At 50.4% G+C, this 18,227-nt stretch overlaps 1 protein-coding gene across 4 annotated transcripts in view; it reads left to right on the forward strand.

The window, feature by feature from the left end:
• The first annotated feature begins 10,219 nt into the window (after positions 1-10,219).
• Positions 10,220-18,227, forward strand: part of SLC35F5 (solute carrier family 35 member F5) — a 56,403-nt gene continuing 48,395 nt past the window's right edge. The window contains exons 1-5 of one of the 4 annotated variants that reach the window (XM_083154344.1): positions 10,222-10,546; positions 13,225-13,283; positions 13,371-13,515; positions 14,659-14,802; positions 16,078-16,140. In XM_083154344.1, the coding sequence (XP_083010470.1) occupies positions 13,381-13,515; positions 14,659-14,802; positions 16,078-16,140 (342 nt within the window). In that variant the 5' untranslated portion in view covers positions 10,222-10,546; positions 13,225-13,283; positions 13,371-13,380. Of the gene's footprint in view, positions 10,547-13,224; positions 13,516-14,658; positions 14,803-16,077; positions 16,141-18,227 lie in introns of all 4 variants that reach the window. The other 3 variants (XM_083154343.1, XM_083154342.1, XM_083154341.1) reach the window with 3 other exon arrangements.

The following is an 18,227-nucleotide window of genomic DNA, read 5'->3' on the forward strand; positions in this document are numbered from 1 at the left end:
CAAAAGAAAAAGAAAACTTTAATACATACATTACATAAATACTGATACTTACCTATCTTGATCCCGTAGGTAGGTCCCAGGGTCTTGATCCGGTGCCTTGTCCTGCTCCATGTCGGCGGTGGGCTCCATGTCGATGGCATCTGTGTCGGCGGCGTCTGTTGGAGTCCATCCGGACCTGTGCAAGGAAATCCTACTCACCCAGGTCCTCTGGCGAACATCCCGACATCTTCTCCGTCTCCGCCGCCGGTACACGCTTGGAATGAGAGGCACAGGGATGTTTCATCTTCGGCGCCTCTCATCCAAATGATTCTATTGGCCGCCTAGCATACAATCAGGAGGCGAATTTCTCGGACCACTGATATCCAGTTTGGGGCCCTGGTCGACATACTCCCTGGTTGGAATATCCGGAAAACCTTCCAGGTTGTAGACCTTGTGTTTAACATCTATCCCACTTCAGAAGTCCTAGTGTTACCCTCACTTTTTATCTACTTTTATCTTGTATGTCTTTGCAACTGGATGTGGAAGCTATTTAAAGTTTTTTTGTGATCCATTTATCGTGTGGTCTTAAAGAAACCTTTATGGGAGTATCACAGCATTCATATCAGTGAGTTGGGGTAAGAATTGTATATCTATTTCGGTGGCACCCCGCTTCTCTTTCTGTGAATTTAAAGATACCTTGATGTGAGAGCATAACATCTGTACACTGTGAGTTGGGGTACGAATCAAGTAAAAGATACCTTGATATGTTTTACTAGTCATCTCACTGATGTGAGTTGGGTATGTGATTCACTTTCAGAATTAATCGGTGGAAGGAACAGCTTCACAGCCCTCAACTACCTGCACGGGTGTCTAAACAAAACTTTATGTGGACATACTTCACCATATGCCATTTGTTTCTATTCTCTTACATGGACAAACATATATGAAAATTTGCCACAAGGATTCCATTTTCGTCCATTTGACGACTAAAAACATCATACCAACAAGGGAAGTATTGTGTATTTTTGTAAATGCTGGGAGGTTTCCACTTAACATTTGAGCAGGCAGGTTACTGTGTATACTAATGGGATCATTACAGTGTATAGTGAGAGTGGCTGCAGGTACCTCCCAGCATTACTGCAGCCATTTGAAAAATTTAAGAAAAATTATAAACTTAGTCAAAAACCAAGGTTGGACCCAGGTTAGTGTTGGTGTAAAAGGGACCCAGGTCCATTGGCACTGGAATCCTACCCAGGTCCTGACCAGACTGGAACACCAGTCGGACCTGGGTAGTGGGCGGTGTAAATGGTCCAATCCGGGTAGTGCTGAAAGGATACCAGAAGTGTGGGGCGCCTTTCCGTAAGTCAGCGCCATGCGTTCCACAGTGCATTGCAGCGGCAAAAGACAGCAGCCAGGAAGGATGCGCCCACATGCGGGCAGTGCACACAGGCTCCAGGCACCCCTGTAAGCTGGCACTCCACAGGTGGACCTGGCACAACGCATACCTCCCAACTTTGTCACTTTAGGATGCGGGACGATGCTGCTGCGCGCCGAAGGCGCGTTGAAATTTTCGGGGGGGGCCTAATTTGGGGCATGGCCTATACTCGCGGCTCTTCCGTGAGGCCACGCCCCCATTTTGCCGCTATGGGGGCATGACCCAGAGGCTCTGTGAGCCTCTAGCCATGCCCCCAGCCCCCTGGCTGCGGGAATAGACGCTGTGCGCATACGCACAGCGTTTATTCCCCGCTGCTTAGCAGCTGACAGGGGGGACTCCCAACAGCCCCCCCACACCGCGGGACACTGCCACCCGCAGGTGGGACAGCGGGACAGGCCCTGACAATCGGGACTGTCCCGATAAAATCTGGACTGTTGGGAGGTATGACAACCCTATCTGGCACTAGGAAGCAGCACTAACACGCAGTAGTGGGAGCAAGAGCTTAATGGAGGAGGGTGCGTGATGTGTATCCCACTCTAGTGACTCCATTTTTTTTAGGGATATATACCCTACCTACAGAAATCATAATTGGATGCAGTATCATTTGTGTTCTTTTTTTTTGTGAAGGGGAGAGGGGGGGCTGGGGGGAGCACATGGGAGATGCTGCACTTTTTAACTGCTATGTGTGCTTGCGCACTGAATATAACCTTTTGAAATAATATTTTACTAAATAAACCAACCTAGATTTTTCAACGCTAGCTTGTCATGTCTTTTGATTTTTATTTTAAATCATTGAGGGAAGGTTGGCTGGCAGTTTATCAGTCCTGAAATGGACATTTTTAATGTCATAAATAGTCAAAAGCAATGCTGACCCAGGTTCAGTGTAAACGGCACAGACTCAGGTCCGACCTGGGTCACAGTGCTGTGTAAAGAGGGGGTATGGATAGTTAGGTCTGCAAGAGAATGGTCAACAAGAATTGGGTCAACACCATTAGGTCAACATGCAGCAAGGTCGACATGGGTGTAGGTCGACATGGGTGTAGATCAACATGGGCAAGGTCGACAGTCAAAAGGTCGACATGGGTTTTTTCACTGTTTTTACCCGAATTTCGACACAGTCGACATGGACATTAAAACGTAGCACCGCGTCCCCTTGCATGGCTCGTTGCTCTTGCCATGTTTCCGGCACACTATTTTATTCTCCCACCACACCCTAGTGGATGGTAGGGCATGAAATACCGCCTGTCAGCACATGTTAGCTCAAAAGAGTTAAAAACTCCATGTCGACCTTTTCACTCTCGACCTTGCCCATGTCAACCTAATGCTTGTGCCCACCTAATGACCTGTCCACCTAGACCCATGTCGACATTGCTGCATGTAGACCTAATGGTGTAGACTCAATGCTTGTCGACCCAATGCTTGTCAACCTAATGACCGTATCACCTAAATGTAATCCATAATCTCTGCAGCGCATTGGAGTAAGTACGGGAGTCTAGGGGAGTGGTAACGGCCCTGAAATTGGTATTTTTATTCACTGGATACTGTATGGAATACAGTATTAATATTTAACAGTACAGATGGTCTATAGCAGGCATATCCAACGTTGGCCCTCCAGATGTTTTGAAACTACACATACCAGCATGCTTTGCAATAGTTTTAGCATTCTCTAATAGCAAAACTGTGGCAAAGAATGCTGGGATGTGTAGTTTCAAAACATCTGGAGGGCCAACGTTGGACATGCCTGGTCTATAGTATAGGCCAGTGGTTCCCAAACTGTGTGCCGTGGCTCCCTGGGGTGCCTCGGGACATATGCAGGGGTGCCGCGGCTTGGTGGTCCAGGACCAACTCAAATTATTAATGGTTAATTATTTATGAGCAAAACCAGTGCTGGTGGCTGCCAATCATAGAATGTGTACAAACAGAAGCAAATCCTGCCCTTTACCACATAACTGCCACTAAGAATCGCATATAAACCCAATCAAATTAAATTTTTTGGGACCTAGGGGTGCCGTGAAAAAAATTCTGATTCTCTAGGGTGCCGTAAATCAAAAAAGATTGGGAACCCCTGGTATAGGCTGTTTCAAACATGTATATAAGATAAGTGGTCAGGAAAAGGTTAAACATGTCATAATAAATAAATACACAAACGTAATAGAACCAGTACTGCACTTTCTAAGCTTACATTCTCCCACTTCATGGTAAGGCTCCTGCCTCTTCCTCATGGCAGCTGCTCTCTGGTCCATTGCAATGTTTGAGGGCTCAGATCCACACATACAGTAAATGTGGTAGAAGAGGCTGGTACACTGGGCATGTGCAGCAGCTCCACTCTGTCCCTTACACTGAGTGATGTGATGGCAGCTCTGCTCTGTCCCTTACACTGAGTGATGTGGTGGCGGCTCTGGTGATATTATATACCAGTGCTATTGTTGTCATAATCTAAGGCACTTGCCAAGAGGAAGGGGGTTTCTGGGCAACCAGAACTCCCCCTCCCCCCTTCCTGCATTTGCCTATGTACTATAAAGCCACCGGGGAAAGGGAGAAGGGGTGGTCATCCGGAATATGGAAGCCTATATCAGGGCCGTCTTAACATTAGGAAGGGCCCCTGGGCAACCTAGTTCACTGGACCCCCCCAAATTAGTGCCCAGGAGCCCACAGTCACCTCCCCAACCCTCACCTCTCTGGCTCCGTGCGGCAGCCAGTCAGCTTCCGGCGTAATGTCCCTTACACATAATTCCCCTCGTAGTGCCCCTTAAACATTGCCCATATTACTGCCCCTTACAGAATTCCCATACTGATTCCATATAAGAGGAGAGACCTCATTGCCACGTCCCTCTATCCCCACCACAAACACCCTGTCCCCCAACATACACCCCATAACCCTCTATCCCCACCACAAACACCCTGTTCCACCCACAGACCCCCTATAAAGCTTTACTCACATATACACCCTAGTCCCCCTGTTTGTGCCACATTCACTCCCTATTCCTCTACACCACTCCCAATTACACACCCTACTCTTTCACTGTCCCCAACATACCCATACCATCCAACACCAGGGTGGTGAGTCTGGATCTCTTTTAGGTTTGTTATACTGGAGCTCGAGCATGGTCCCCCTTCTGATGGCCACAACTTATCAGCACATTGGGAGCCGGGTGGGCGGGATGATGATGTTAGCTGCGGCGGCTGTCACGAGAGGGGAGCAGTGCCGCGGATCGCCCCTGCGCGTGACATCTGACAGTGGGGACCCCCCAGCTGTCCGCTGCCCAGGCGCTCCCAGTCCCCGCTGTAACAGTGCACTAGTGTGTGCTGCTGCGCCTGCTATTTAAGATTCACATATCCCGCTGGACCGCGCTAGCCAATAGGCGCTCGCGGTCCAGCAGCCACCAGTTGATTGGCTGCTGGACCGCAAGCGCCTATTGGCTGGCGGTCCAGAGGGAGACGTGAATTTTAAATACCATCACGTCTCCCGCACACAGCGAGCCGCGGTGGGAGCTAGCGGGGGAGATGGAGCGGGCGAGCTGGCGGTGCTGGGACGGCTCCAGCGCCAGGATAGCTTCCATCGCCCGGAGCTGGTGCTCCACCGGCACCGCCCTCGCTACGCCTCTGCCGCCACCTCCCTGATCCCCCTGCCCGGATCCCCCAGCGAGGGTGAGCGGATTCCCGGACCCCGGCCACCATCTTTCCCATTGGGCTGGGCCGGGGGCCCCTAGGTCCTAGGGCCCCCGGGCAACTGCCCATCGTGCCAAATGGGAAAGACGGCACTGGCCTATATCGGATAGGTATTAAGACAGGTGAACAATGAAAATACTCAAACAAGTTTCATAAAAGACCCAACGGCAAATTTCAAGAAAGATCTGGATCAACTTATAAACAGCTATAATGACATATTAACTACAAACAAGATCAAATGTCTAATTATGGACAACCCTCAAATATCGGCAATCTATGTCCCAGACCTCCCAACTTTGTGAATATGAGAATAGGGACACTAGCGCCCAAAAAGGGGCATTGTGTATGTAAATGAGGGTGCGGCTTATGCAAATTAAGCCACATCCCCGTTTTTGGTCTATTCTGTCAGATTGGGGGGGGACTCCCAACTGCCCCCCCTCAGCGGGACACTGCCGGCCGTGGGAGGGACGCGGGAACGTCCCCAAAAATCTGGACGTTCCTGCATTTAGCGGGACAGTTGGGAGGTATGATGTCCTCCTTAATATCCGAAAGGACCCCCTACATCCACCAGGATAGAAGCGATCACCGCAAATCTCTCAAAGTTTATCAACTCACATTTGCAACCACTCGTTTCCTTAGACAGATCACACCGAGAGACACCAGAGACATTCTGAATAAACTGGAGGACATCAAATGGGAAGAGGGTTTTTTCCTGGAAAGTCCAGACGCCTCATGGTTATACACCATAACCGAACTAACACGGGATAAAAGCGGTTAAAAGTTTTATGGAATGATCTGCTAAGTGAAAGACTACAACAATTTCTGGGCCAGATTCTCTAAGCTTCAAAAGTGATAAAATGGAGAGTGTTAAACAACCAGCCAATCAGCTCCTGTTTGACATTTTTTTCAAACAGAGTCTGTGACATGGCAGGCAGGAGCTGATTGGCTGGCTGTTTATCACTCTCCATTTTATCACTTTTGAAGCTTAGAGAATCTGGCCCTATATCTGAGGGAATAAAGTATACCCTAAGCCAGTGGTTCCCAAACTTTGTGCCTAGGCACCCTGGAGTGCCTCAGGACATTTTTATCTAAAAAAAAGAGGCACGGCCATGGGCACAATGTTTGCCCCCAGTTTTGCCAATATTTTTATTATTATATTATATTCCATTATCCAGACCTTACCATCTACATTAAAGACGGTAACAGAAATTAAATGTATTTTTAACTTAAAACCTTTAATGCCCAATGGTCTCAACCAAGACTTTGAGATCAAATGGTTTTTATGACTTACATTTTTTTAATATAAAATACAGATTATAAAACCCAAGCACTTTTTATCACTTATTTTAAGGAATAATACAAGCTTGAACTTTTAGTTAACTCAGCATCTGCTGAGTCTCGTTTGGGTGAATTGCAGGTCATAGAAAGCAAGGAGAGAAACCCATCAGATGTGCCTGTTTGATTCAAGAAAATTGTTTGTAATCACAAAGGGGGAACACCCCAAAAGATCATTGTGGATACCTCCATACCAGTACTCTGAATAAGGTACAAAAGTGCTTTATCAGTATTACAGGAGGATATGTGTGTTCTTTTTCTGTTACATTTTGATTGAAAACATTTCTGAACTGGAGGAGGTGAAAGAAACAACCACATTTAACCTGGGAAGTAACGTTAAATCCCTTCCATCACCTCAGCGCCCCAAGTTCCTGCACAGTCATTTTCTCCATACCTGTCACACCAGTCGTGTCCTGGCCCTGCCTCTATCCTGCTCCTCTTCTGGCCCTGTCCCCTACATCCTGTCATTGTCATCTTTGTTCTGTCCTGGCCCTGTCTTGTCTCCTCTGCAAGGGCGTAGCTACCATAGGTGCAGGGGGTGCAGCTGCTATGGGGCCCAGAGCTGTAGGGGGCCCATCTTTACTGTCTAAGTAATATGTTTTACATACATTTATCACCATCAGTTGCTAAATAGGGGGCCCTTACAAACTTTTGCTATGGGGCCTATGAATATTTAGTTACGCCTCTGCCCCTCTGTCCTGTCTCTGTAATCTCTGTTCTGTCCTGGCCCTTCTCTCCTGTCCCTGTCACCTCTGTTCTGTCCTGGCCCTTTTGTCTTGTCCCCTCTGTCCTGTCTCCTCTTTACTGTCCACTCTGTTCTGTCCACTCCCTGGCATCTATGTTTTGTCCTGGCCCTGTCCCCTAAGTTCTGTCCCTGTAACCCCAGTCCTGTCCTTGTCATCTTTGTTCTGGCCCCTCTCATTTTTGTCCTAGGTCCCTTATCCCTGGTCCCCCAGCCCTTCTCCTGCCCATTTGTCCCGGCCCTGTCCCCTCTGCACTGACCCTGCCACCCCCCCAGTCCTTATCCTGTCCCCTCTGTTCTAGCCCATTTGTCTTGTCCCTGTCATCTATATTCTGGCTTTTTCGTTACCTGTTCCATCGGGATAAGGTCATTGGGTCTACAACAACCAGGTCGACAAGCATTAGGTCGACACCACTAGGTCGACAGGCAGGGAGGTCGACATGGGTCTAGGTCGACAGGTCATTAGGTCGACACAAGAATTAGGTCAACATGGGCAAGGTCGACAGTCAAAAGGTCGACATGGGGTTTTTCACAGTTTTTTGAGCCATCATGTGGCGACAGGCGGTATTGCATGCCCTACCATCCACTAGGGCATGGTGGGAGAATAAAATAGTGTGCCGAGTGTAGCGAGGCACCGTGCCCGAAGCATTGCGAGCGATGCGGTGCACTTCAAACTGTGTCCATGTCGACAGGGTCGACATTCCGGTCAAAAAACAGTGAAGAACCCCATGTCGACCTAATGCTTGTGTCGACCTAGACCCATGTTGACCTTGCTGCCTGTCAACATAGTGGTGTCGACCTAATGCTTGCTGATCTAGCTGTTGTAGACCAAACGATCCCAACCCGTTCCGTCTGTCATGTCTCTGTCACCTCTCTTTGGGCCTGATTCAAACTCACTCACTAGACAGTGTTATATTATCTGCCTAGTGAGCAGGTAAGCGCGGCCAGCTGCCCCCAAAGAACCCCCTGCCCCCCAAATTCACTCGGTATCCTGCGAGGGGATGTGTACGCAAACTTATCCCCTCACATGCGGCCTCCCGAAAAATCATTCGATGGTCGCTCAGCGTTGAACGATTTCTCTGCTGTTCGCAGATAAAAGTCAGTCCGAGCTGACGTTCATCCTGCCCACTGATCGCCGAATTGGGGGCGGGCGCAGAAGTCATGTGACATCAGCCACCTGCCCCCGAGCAGGTAACACCACGCCTGCGTTCCCAGGGGAACACCCAGCGTTTTCATGGTGACACCCATAAAACACTGTGAGCTCCCCTGATGCCGCCCCCCTCCCTGTGACTGTTACATGACTGGTGGCACCTGGCACTGTTGGGCATGGTGAGGTGGCATGACACATTACTACAGTGATGATGAATGTCAGCCTTTCCCTGTCACTCTCCTGCCCCCTGTCCCCTCTATTTCTGTGTATGACAGTGACACCCAGCACAGAGCACACAGTGACAGCCCCGGACACACACACACACACACACACACACACACACACACACACAGTGACACCCAGCACAGAGCACACAGTGACAGCCCCGGACACACACACACACAGTGACACCCAGCACAGAGCACACAGTGACAGCCCCGGACACACACACACACAGTGACACCCAGCACAGAGCACACAGTGACAGCCCCGGACACACACACACACAGTGACACCCAGCACAGAGCACACAGTGACAGCCCCGGACACACACAGTGACACCCAGCACAGAGCACACAGTGACAGCCCCGGACACACACACACAGTGACACCCAGCACAGAGCACACAGTGACAGCCCCGGACACACACACACACGGACACACACACACAGTGACACCCAGCACAGAGCACACAGTGACAGCCCCGGACACACACACACACAGTGACACCCAGCACAGAGCACACAGTGACAGCCCCGGACACACACACACACAGTGACACCCAGCACAGAGCACACAGTGACAGCCCCGGACACACAAACACACACACACACACACAGTGACACCCAGCACAGAGCACACAGTGACAGCCCAGGACACACACACAGTGACACCCAGCACAGAGCACACAGTGACAGCCCCGGACACACACACACACACACACACCCAGCGACAGCCCCGGACACACACACACACACGGACACGGACACACACACACACACACAGTGACACCTAGCACAGAGCACACAGTGACAGCCCCGGACACATACACACACACACACAGTGACACCCAGCACAGAGCACACAGTGACAGCCCCGGACACACACACACACACACACACAGTGACACCCAGCACAGAGCACACAGTGACAGCCCCGGACACAAACACACAGTGACACCCAGCACAGAGCACACAGTGACAGCCCCGGACACACAAACACACACACACACACACACACACACACAGTGACACCCAGCACAGAGCACACAGTGACAGCCCAGGACACACACACAGTGACACCCAGCACAGAGCACACAGTGACAGCCCCGGACACACACACACACACACACAGTGACACCCAGCACAGAGCACACAGTGACAGCCCCGGACACACACACAGTGACACCCAGCACAGAGCACACAGTGACAGCCCCGGACACACACACAGTGACACCCAGCACAGAGCACACAGTGACAGCCCCGGACACACACACACACACACACACACACACACACACAGTGACACCCAGCACAGAGCACACAGTGACAGCCCCGGACACACACACAGTGACACCCAGCACAGAGCACACAGTGACAGCCCCGGACACACACACAGTGACACCCAGCACAGAGCACACAGTGACAGCCCCGGACACACACACAGTGACACCCAGCACAGAGCACACAGTGACAGCCCCGGACACACACACACACACACACACACACACACACACACACACACACACACACACACACACACACACACACACACACACACACACACACACACACACACACACACACAGTGACACCCAGCACAGAGCACACAGTGACAGCCCCGGACACACACACAGTGACACCCAGCACAGAGCACACAGTGACAGCCCCGGACACACACACACACACACACACACACACACAGTGACACCCAGCACAGAGCACACAGTGACAGCCCCGGACACACACCACCACCACCCCCGCCACCCACAGAGCCGCCGCCCGCACTGCGCCTGCGCGCGTCACCGCTCCCCGACTCACGGGATCCACAGGTCTCGCGGTGTCTACCCCGGACAGATACCCGGAAGTCTCCGCCGGTAACGGGTCCGTCTGACCGAATTCTGTCCGCCCGGGGCCCCGAGCGTCCCTATAAGGGTATAACACAACTCCGCCGGGAGCCTTGTCCGTATCTACACTACACCCAGCACTGTACCCGACAGCTCACCTGCTGAGCCCAGGTGTGTGCCTTATGTACTGTGCCATTCCCCTGTATACCCCTGTGCACTGTGCCATTCCCCTGTATACCCCTGTGCACTGTGCCATTCACCTGTATGTGTCACATATACTGTGCTATTCCCCTGTATGCCCCTATGCACTCTATCATTCACCTGTATGCGTCTGTGTACTGTACCATTCCACTGTATGCTGTGTCATTCCCCTGCATGTGTCACATATACTGTGCCACCCTCCTGTATGCGTCTGTGCACTGTGCTATTCCCCTGTATGCCCCTATGTACTGTGCCATCCCCCTGTATGTGTCACATATACTGTGCACCCTTGTATACCCCTGTGCACTGTGCTATTCCCCTGTATGCGTCTGTGTACTGTGCCATTTCCCTGTATGCTGTGCCATTCCACTCTATACCGCTGTGCACTGTGCTATTCCCCTGTATGCGTCTGTGTACTGTGTCATTCCCCTGTATGTTCCACATATACTGTGCCATTCCCCTGTATGCTGTGCCATTCCACTCTATGCCCCGGTATGTCCCCGTACGCTGTGCCATTTCCCTGTATGCCCCCATGCACTGTGCCGCTCCCCATTCCATTCCCCTGTGTGCGCCTTGTGTACTGTCCCTTTCCCTGTGCGCGCCATGTGTACTGTCCCTTTCCCTGTACACTGAACTGGCAAAAGTCATGTATGTAAACACTGATGTAACTAGTGGGCGCAGTTTCCCTTCACCTCTATTTTGAATACTCATGCTGGGTACACGCCAGAACGATATGGCCTCAAATCCCCGAATTTCGATACAATCTCGTATTGTATGTAAATTGGGCATGTTTTAAATCCGATCCGATGCATGTCCCCTCTGGTCGTTTTGGAGATCCTACCTGCTGCAGTCAGGATTTGAAAACGACCCCATCACCTTGGTACAGATCGTGCTCGGATTGTGTGTCCCATCGTATGATCATCTCACGATCATGATCGTTCTGGTGTTTACCCGGCATTACTCTTTCAGAGACCCGCAGCAGCAACTCTGCACAAATCACTGGCAAAATGGCATGGCTCCCATTTTCCATGCGCAGTAGGAAAGTCTCTGGGAAAATGACCACCTTGCACACTAGTTTCTGCGCTAGGGTCTCCTGGAGAGATGTAAAGGTAATGATAGGTGGTGCTGCAGTACTGTGACATCTTGGAAATAACCAGACCTGTATCAGTTGTAATGGCAAGGCTATTGGAGTTACGGGGCAAGATAATGGGTGCCTGAAGGGTGGGGCATTCCAAATTGTGTGGACATTCCACAATCTATGGTATCCTGTGTCCTGGGAATACCTTCTGGAAGACATTACCACACACAGTGGGAAGCAGCCACATGTGCCTAATACATTGTCTGTAGTAAGAGACCAGCGACGCTGGTTCAGTTCTCATCCACATTCCATGCAGGAGTTACCAGACACATATACAGCAGGTCAGTCCATGGGATATGCCCCTGAGTGCCCCTGTACTAGGACACAGACCCCATGGGGCCATGGACCCCCATTGTCAGCAAGGAACTGTGCAGTGTGGTGGTGGCTTCATATTGGTGTGGGCTGGGTTCGTGTGTCAAGGGTTGAGTTTGCTGGTTCATGTGAACACGTCATTCACAGGTAACCAATATGTCGCAGAGATCAGTGACTATTTACAGCCCTTCATGGATATAATGTACCCCCAACATAATGGTATTTCCCAGCAGGATAATGCACAATGTCATCTGTCTCAAGTTGTCCAGAATTTGGTGAGGTCCATTCGCACCCAAGATCCTGCATCTGCGACTATCAGGGTGCTATGGGAGGTGTCCAGTGGGTATGGGGCAGCATTTTATCCAGCGGTTGTCTGTCCTCTTGTGTAATCGATGCTGCACTTTGCCAACCATGGCTTTTGGCACTCCAGTGTATGTGACTATGTATATATTTGTCTTCACCCTAGGCTGTTTTAGAAGTACTCCGTGTCCTGCCCAATATTTAAAGGGCAAATGTGCCCTTCTCTTTTAATGGGGCCCCCCTAAAAAAGCCTAATAATGACACAGACAGGGCAGTTCTGCCCACAGTAGTGCGGTCGGCGGGGCTACACCCCCTACCCCTGGTCGGCCCTGCCGCTTTTTCAAGAGTGCGCACCACGCACATGCTATTCCTGTGCCTTGCCTGCATCCTAGTGGGATCACTATGGATACTGTAAGTGATGTGGTATAGGTCATAGTGTCTAGATTGACACAAGCAGAAGGTCGACATGGAAGAAGGTGGACACGTGAAAATGTAGACATGGGTATTTCCAGATTCTGCTTTAAAAAAAAAAAGAGTGAAAAATGCATTTTGTAGTGTTCTTTCTAGCACCCGCCAACTTTGAAAACCCATGCAGTTCCTCTTCACTGCCTGGGGTGTCGCTATCTGCTGTAGTGCTTCTAGCACAGTGTGGTCTGTATATCACAACTGATATGCAAACCAGACCTGTGCTAGAAACACCACAGCAAACAGCGACACCCCAGACAGGGAAGAGGAACTGCATGGGTTTTCAAAGATAGCAGGTGCTAGAATGAACACTAGTGTTGCCTCCTGTAAGTGCCACTCATAGGGCAGCCATGTAAATAATCTTCAGCATTTGGCGAGGCTTATTTGCATATAAAGAAATGGTTTTAATGTCTCTTTCTACATGTTTTCCCAGGAATGAGAGCGGAATGAGCGGTTCCATGCCCGGCTTCCAGATCTTCTGTCTGCGAGTGGGTAGGTGCAGCGTTCCCAGTCACACCGGTCATTCCCACACTGGCTGCTCACTCTGTCTGCGAGCGGGTAGGTGCAGCGTTCCCTCAGCAGGTTACACATGGGTTGGATTGTCATTATGAATCGAATGACCTCTCCTGGAAATGGCACCTCACAGCGCAGGAGGCTGATCTTTGGCATCCTGATCTTACTGCTGGTGGACGTGATCTGGGTCGCTTCCTCCGAGTTGACTTCAGTGAGTAGCAAATGTGGAATCCTGAATCAGTAGCTTCTCTTCTGTGGGCCACAGGCTAATATGTGCCACAAAGTCCCTGACGTATGACCAGGTGCAAAGCCGCACTGTCCTATAATAGTGATCTAGGGCAGCAGAAGGGTCTTTGTGGTTGTCACAATTGAGGTTAGGGTAGTGAGAAAAAGAGATCACATCTAGTTAGTGGTTTATCTGCCTATAACCGAGTACGAGCCCTCTCCAGTCCTGCACTGGATAACCAGCCATGTGCTCTATCCCCTTCATCTGCTGTCAGTCCGGCCATCTGATTCCCCCTGCAGCTGCTGCCTGACTAGTCACATTCACTGTTAGACCTGCCATGTTATCCACCCTATTAGGATAATTTAGCTCTCTTTCCAAAATCTCTGCCCACACTGTGTCTTCTACACGCCTCTTACTGGTCTGTGTCTGCCCACACTGTGTGTTCTACACACCTCTTACTGGTCTGTGTCTGCCCACACTGTGTGTTCTACACGCCTCTTACTGGTCTGTGTCTGCCCACACTGTGTCTTCTACACGCCTCTTACTGGTCTGTGTCTGCCCACACTGTGTCTTCTACACGCCTCTTACTGGTCTGTGTCTGCCCACACTGTGTCTTCTACACGCCTCTTACTGGTCTGTGTCTGCCCACACTGTGTCTTCTACACGCCTTATACTGGTCTGTGTCTGCCCACACTGTGTGTTCTACACGCCTCTTACTGGTCTGTGTCTGCCCACACTGTGTGTTCTACACGCCTCTTACTGGTCTGTGTCTGCCCACACTGTGTGTTCTACACGCCTCTTACTAGTCTGTCTGTGCCCACACTGTGTCTTCTACACGCCTCTTACTGGTCTGTGTCTGCCCACACTGTGTCTTCTACACGCCTCTTACTGGTCTGTGTCTGCCCGGACTGTGTGTTCTACTCCCCTATTACTGAACAGTTGAATGTCTTAAGGTCAGGCTGGGTGTTCCTCTCTAGATTATGTATCACCCATTTGGATGACTTCAGGTCCCTCCTACATTTACTGGTGGAGAACAGAGTATTAACTGGAAATGAAATTTCTTAGATACCTATAATTATATTTCTGCACATTGTTATACCTGAACATTCTTCTGTTTTTTTTCCCCAGTACATATTCCAGGAATTCAACAAACCTTTCTTCAGCACATTCGCCAAAACCTCCATGTTTGTGTTGTATCTCCTGGGTTTTGCTGTATGGCGGCCGTGGAGACAGCAGTGTAGTAAGCGCCTACGCGGGGGACACGCGGCTCTGGTGAGTGTACTCTAATGGGAATCCATGGCATGTGTATAACCGGTGCTGCAATGCCTGTTCCCCGGCCAGTATACAGGATTGCAGGCCTGTACCTGTCATGGTCACACAGTGCTGAGGATCCATCCCTGGTAACCTTGGGAAGTCACAGGCAGTGTGGGGTTACCTGTGAACGATGAGCTGGGAAGCAGATTGTTTGCAGAGCATACTGTGTCTTCCTAACCAGTGACCAGCATATAACTGCCCAGCATGTTATATTACACTGCGTGCAGACATGTGGATTCTTATACGCCCATCTATACATTTATTAGAAGGCCCCCCTGGTTAAATTGCAGCAAGCTCACAGTCCCAGATCTCCTATTGGAGAGGGAGAGAGAGCTCTGGGTCCTCGAATTATGACAAGTACATATCATCATTCAGTCCGTTTCCTTTACTAACCACAAAGGTTAGTAGAGGTTAAACCTTGCTGTTCCCATCATAGGATACAATGTTGCGATTCCCACCATAGACGTCAATGATGCTTTCCAACCATTGAAGTCTATGGGGTATATTCAATGCCGTCATCGAGGAGGGTTTGTATGGCGAGGATGGCTTTTTTTTTTGGTGAGGAAAAGCCATCCTCGCCGTCCAACTCCCCTCGCCGTATTCAATGTTTTGCAGAACACTCCCTTAAACGGCGAGGTTCGCCACAAATGCAGTGAGCCAGCTGCATGTTGTGGCAAGCCCCGCCGTTTTGATGACCGCACTCTGTGTTTCTACCTTGCTTCAGGGAACAGGCGAGGTGGAAAGGGGGGTGGGGGGGGGGGGGGGGCAGTTGAATACTCTGATGGCGAGCTATTTGCACTTCTCTCCATATAGCTTGCCGTCTGCATTGAATATACCCCTGTGGTGGGGTATACCTCCTTCCTGCCCATTAAACATGACATTAAAGCGTTACTTAGAAATCATTCCACTGTTGGGGCCTGGTAGCAAGGCTGCAATTTTTGCAGATTAACAAAACCATGCTGCACTGCAGGTGGGGCAGATGTAACAGGTGCAGAGAGAGTTAAATTTGGGTGAGTTATTTTGTTTCTGTGCAGAGTAAATACTGGCTGCTTTATTCTTACACTGCAATTTAGATTTCAGTTTCAACACACCTGAACCAAATCTAACTCTCTCTGCATATGTTACATCTTCCCCACCTGCAGCGCAGCATGGTATTGTTCATCTGCAACTATTGCAGCCTTGCTGACCGGTCTGAATCAGGCCCATAGTCTTAAGTCTAAATGTCCTTCTCAGTTTGCAGATGCTGAAGGTTACTTCACTGCCTGTGCTGCAGACAACTCCCTGAATCACACCCTGGTAAGGATTTATCCTATGATCTCCCTCTCTATGGTGATCTCTCCTTTGTGGTAATAGTAAACTGCACATAATCTGTGTTTCTCTCCATCTAATTCCCATCTCTCTCTCTACCTGCCCTTCTCTGAGCTCATGATTTATTGTGCAACACAGAGACTCAAGTAACCGTAGGACCATTGTCGCTTATATTCCTGTATGAGCCATATAGAGTAACAAATAAGTAGACACTCTCCCTAACAGCAGTGATTAGGGTGGCCAATCCCGGGATCGGGATCCTAGGATTCGACCCCAAAAAGTCTGGGATTTCAATCCCGGTATTGCAGTATCCAATCCCGGGATTTCGGGATTAGACTGCGCATGCGCAGTCTAATGCCGGGCAGCGTCTGTGCACCTGCTCAGACGCTGCCCGGCTGTTCCCGAATCCTGACCCCGGCGTGCGGCCTGCGTAGCGTGACGGTAGAGGTCACACTGTGCAGGCCACACTGCCCACTCTGATGCAGCCTCTTCTCCTGTGCCCGCCCCCTTCCACTCTCCTCTGCCCACCCCCTTCCACTCTCCTCTGCGGCCGCCCGCCTCTTCTGATCCGACCGCCGCCTCTTCTCCGCCCACCCGCCCGCCTCTTCTCCTGTGTCTGTCTGCTAAGGCTTAGGTGCACTTGCCCGGAGGCACCGTGCACCTCCGGCCCCACTCCCGGCTGCCCGCCCGCTAATGTAAGTCAATGTGCGGGTCGGCCAGTGTGGGGATGTGTATGGGACATGCCTAACACAACTAGGGATGCTAATCCCGGGAATCCCGGGATTGGCATCCCTAACTGTGATGTCACTATAGTGTGCGGGCAGTGGATAACAGAGTTCTGAGGACATGTGTTAGCATAGCTGGCTCTGGCGTAGATCAGACATTGTTTTGTGACCTGATGTCTCTGTTCCTAACTAGCCAACAGTCGGGATTCCAGTAGAAAAAAAAATTATATTTTCATTTAGCCATCGCTGGTTTGTACATTTGTAATGAAGGTCAATAGTTTCACAGAGGACCTATAATAATGAAGAGTCTATATAGTGAAGTACAGCCAGTTTAATCACATTTCTCTAACGTCCTAGGGTATACTGGGGTTCAGGTAGACAATGGGGTATAGATGGGTCCAAAGGAGCCGGTGCACTTTAATAAAAATTAACATCCTGTGTGCTGGCTCCTCCCCTCTATGCCCCCTCCCACAGCCCAGTTTAGAAAAAAGTGCCCTACGGGCCGGTAGCACACTCTGGAGCTCCAGAGTTTTTTCTTATTTTTATTTTTAATTTTATTTTGCAGCAAGCTGTGCTTACTGCTGTCCTGATGGAGGGACACGGCACCAACCTCTTACAGGGTTAATGGTCCGTGTCCTGCTGCCGGGGTTTGACCCGGACGGTGATGTTACCGCAGTCATTAAGGACTGACGAGCACACCTTCAGCCCGCCGCCCCATCAGAGTGTCGGTACAGCGGTAATAGGTCTCCCGCTAAGGGGATTCTTCTGGCCGCGGCGGCGTGTATTTTACACAGACGCGCCATGTTGGGGGCGGAGCCTCCCGGAGAGCGCGAAAGAGCAGCAGCAGCCGGCGCCATTACCGCTTGCTGAGAGCACCGCGAGGACGCAGCAGAGACCGTACAACAGACTGGTAACACAGTGGGGTTGTGGGGGTCCGTGGGTGCTACTAAGTGCCACACTTGTGTCCTCTATAGGACCAAACTGCGTTTATTGTTAGCCCGGGTGCCTAACTAACGCCCAGCTAAGGGCTTGTGTGCTGGCTCTCCCTCTCTGTCCCTTCTCACTGCTTGGGGAAGTTACAGTTGCTCTGCGGGTGTTGGTATAGTTATATTTATATATATATATATAAGCATTATATACCCGACAGCATGGCAGGGAAGAAGTCTGTGTGTCAGTCATGCCATGCAAAATTCACCCCCTTAGTGGAGGGGTCTCTTGTGTGTGATAACTGTATTTCACCTGAGCAGGGTACTAGCAGCCAGGAACCTGCTTGGTTAGATTCTATTAAGGGAATGATGTCTTCCATCTCTTCTGAATTAGCTGTGGCTAGACAGGAGAGACATGACTTAC

The sequence above is a fragment of the Crinia signifera genome, chromosome 7 (genome assembly GCF_055691185.1).
Source record: "Crinia signifera chromosome 7, ASM5569118v1, whole genome shotgun sequence".
NCBI classification, from domain to species: domain Eukaryota; kingdom Metazoa; phylum Chordata; class Amphibia; order Anura; family Myobatrachidae; genus Crinia; species Crinia signifera.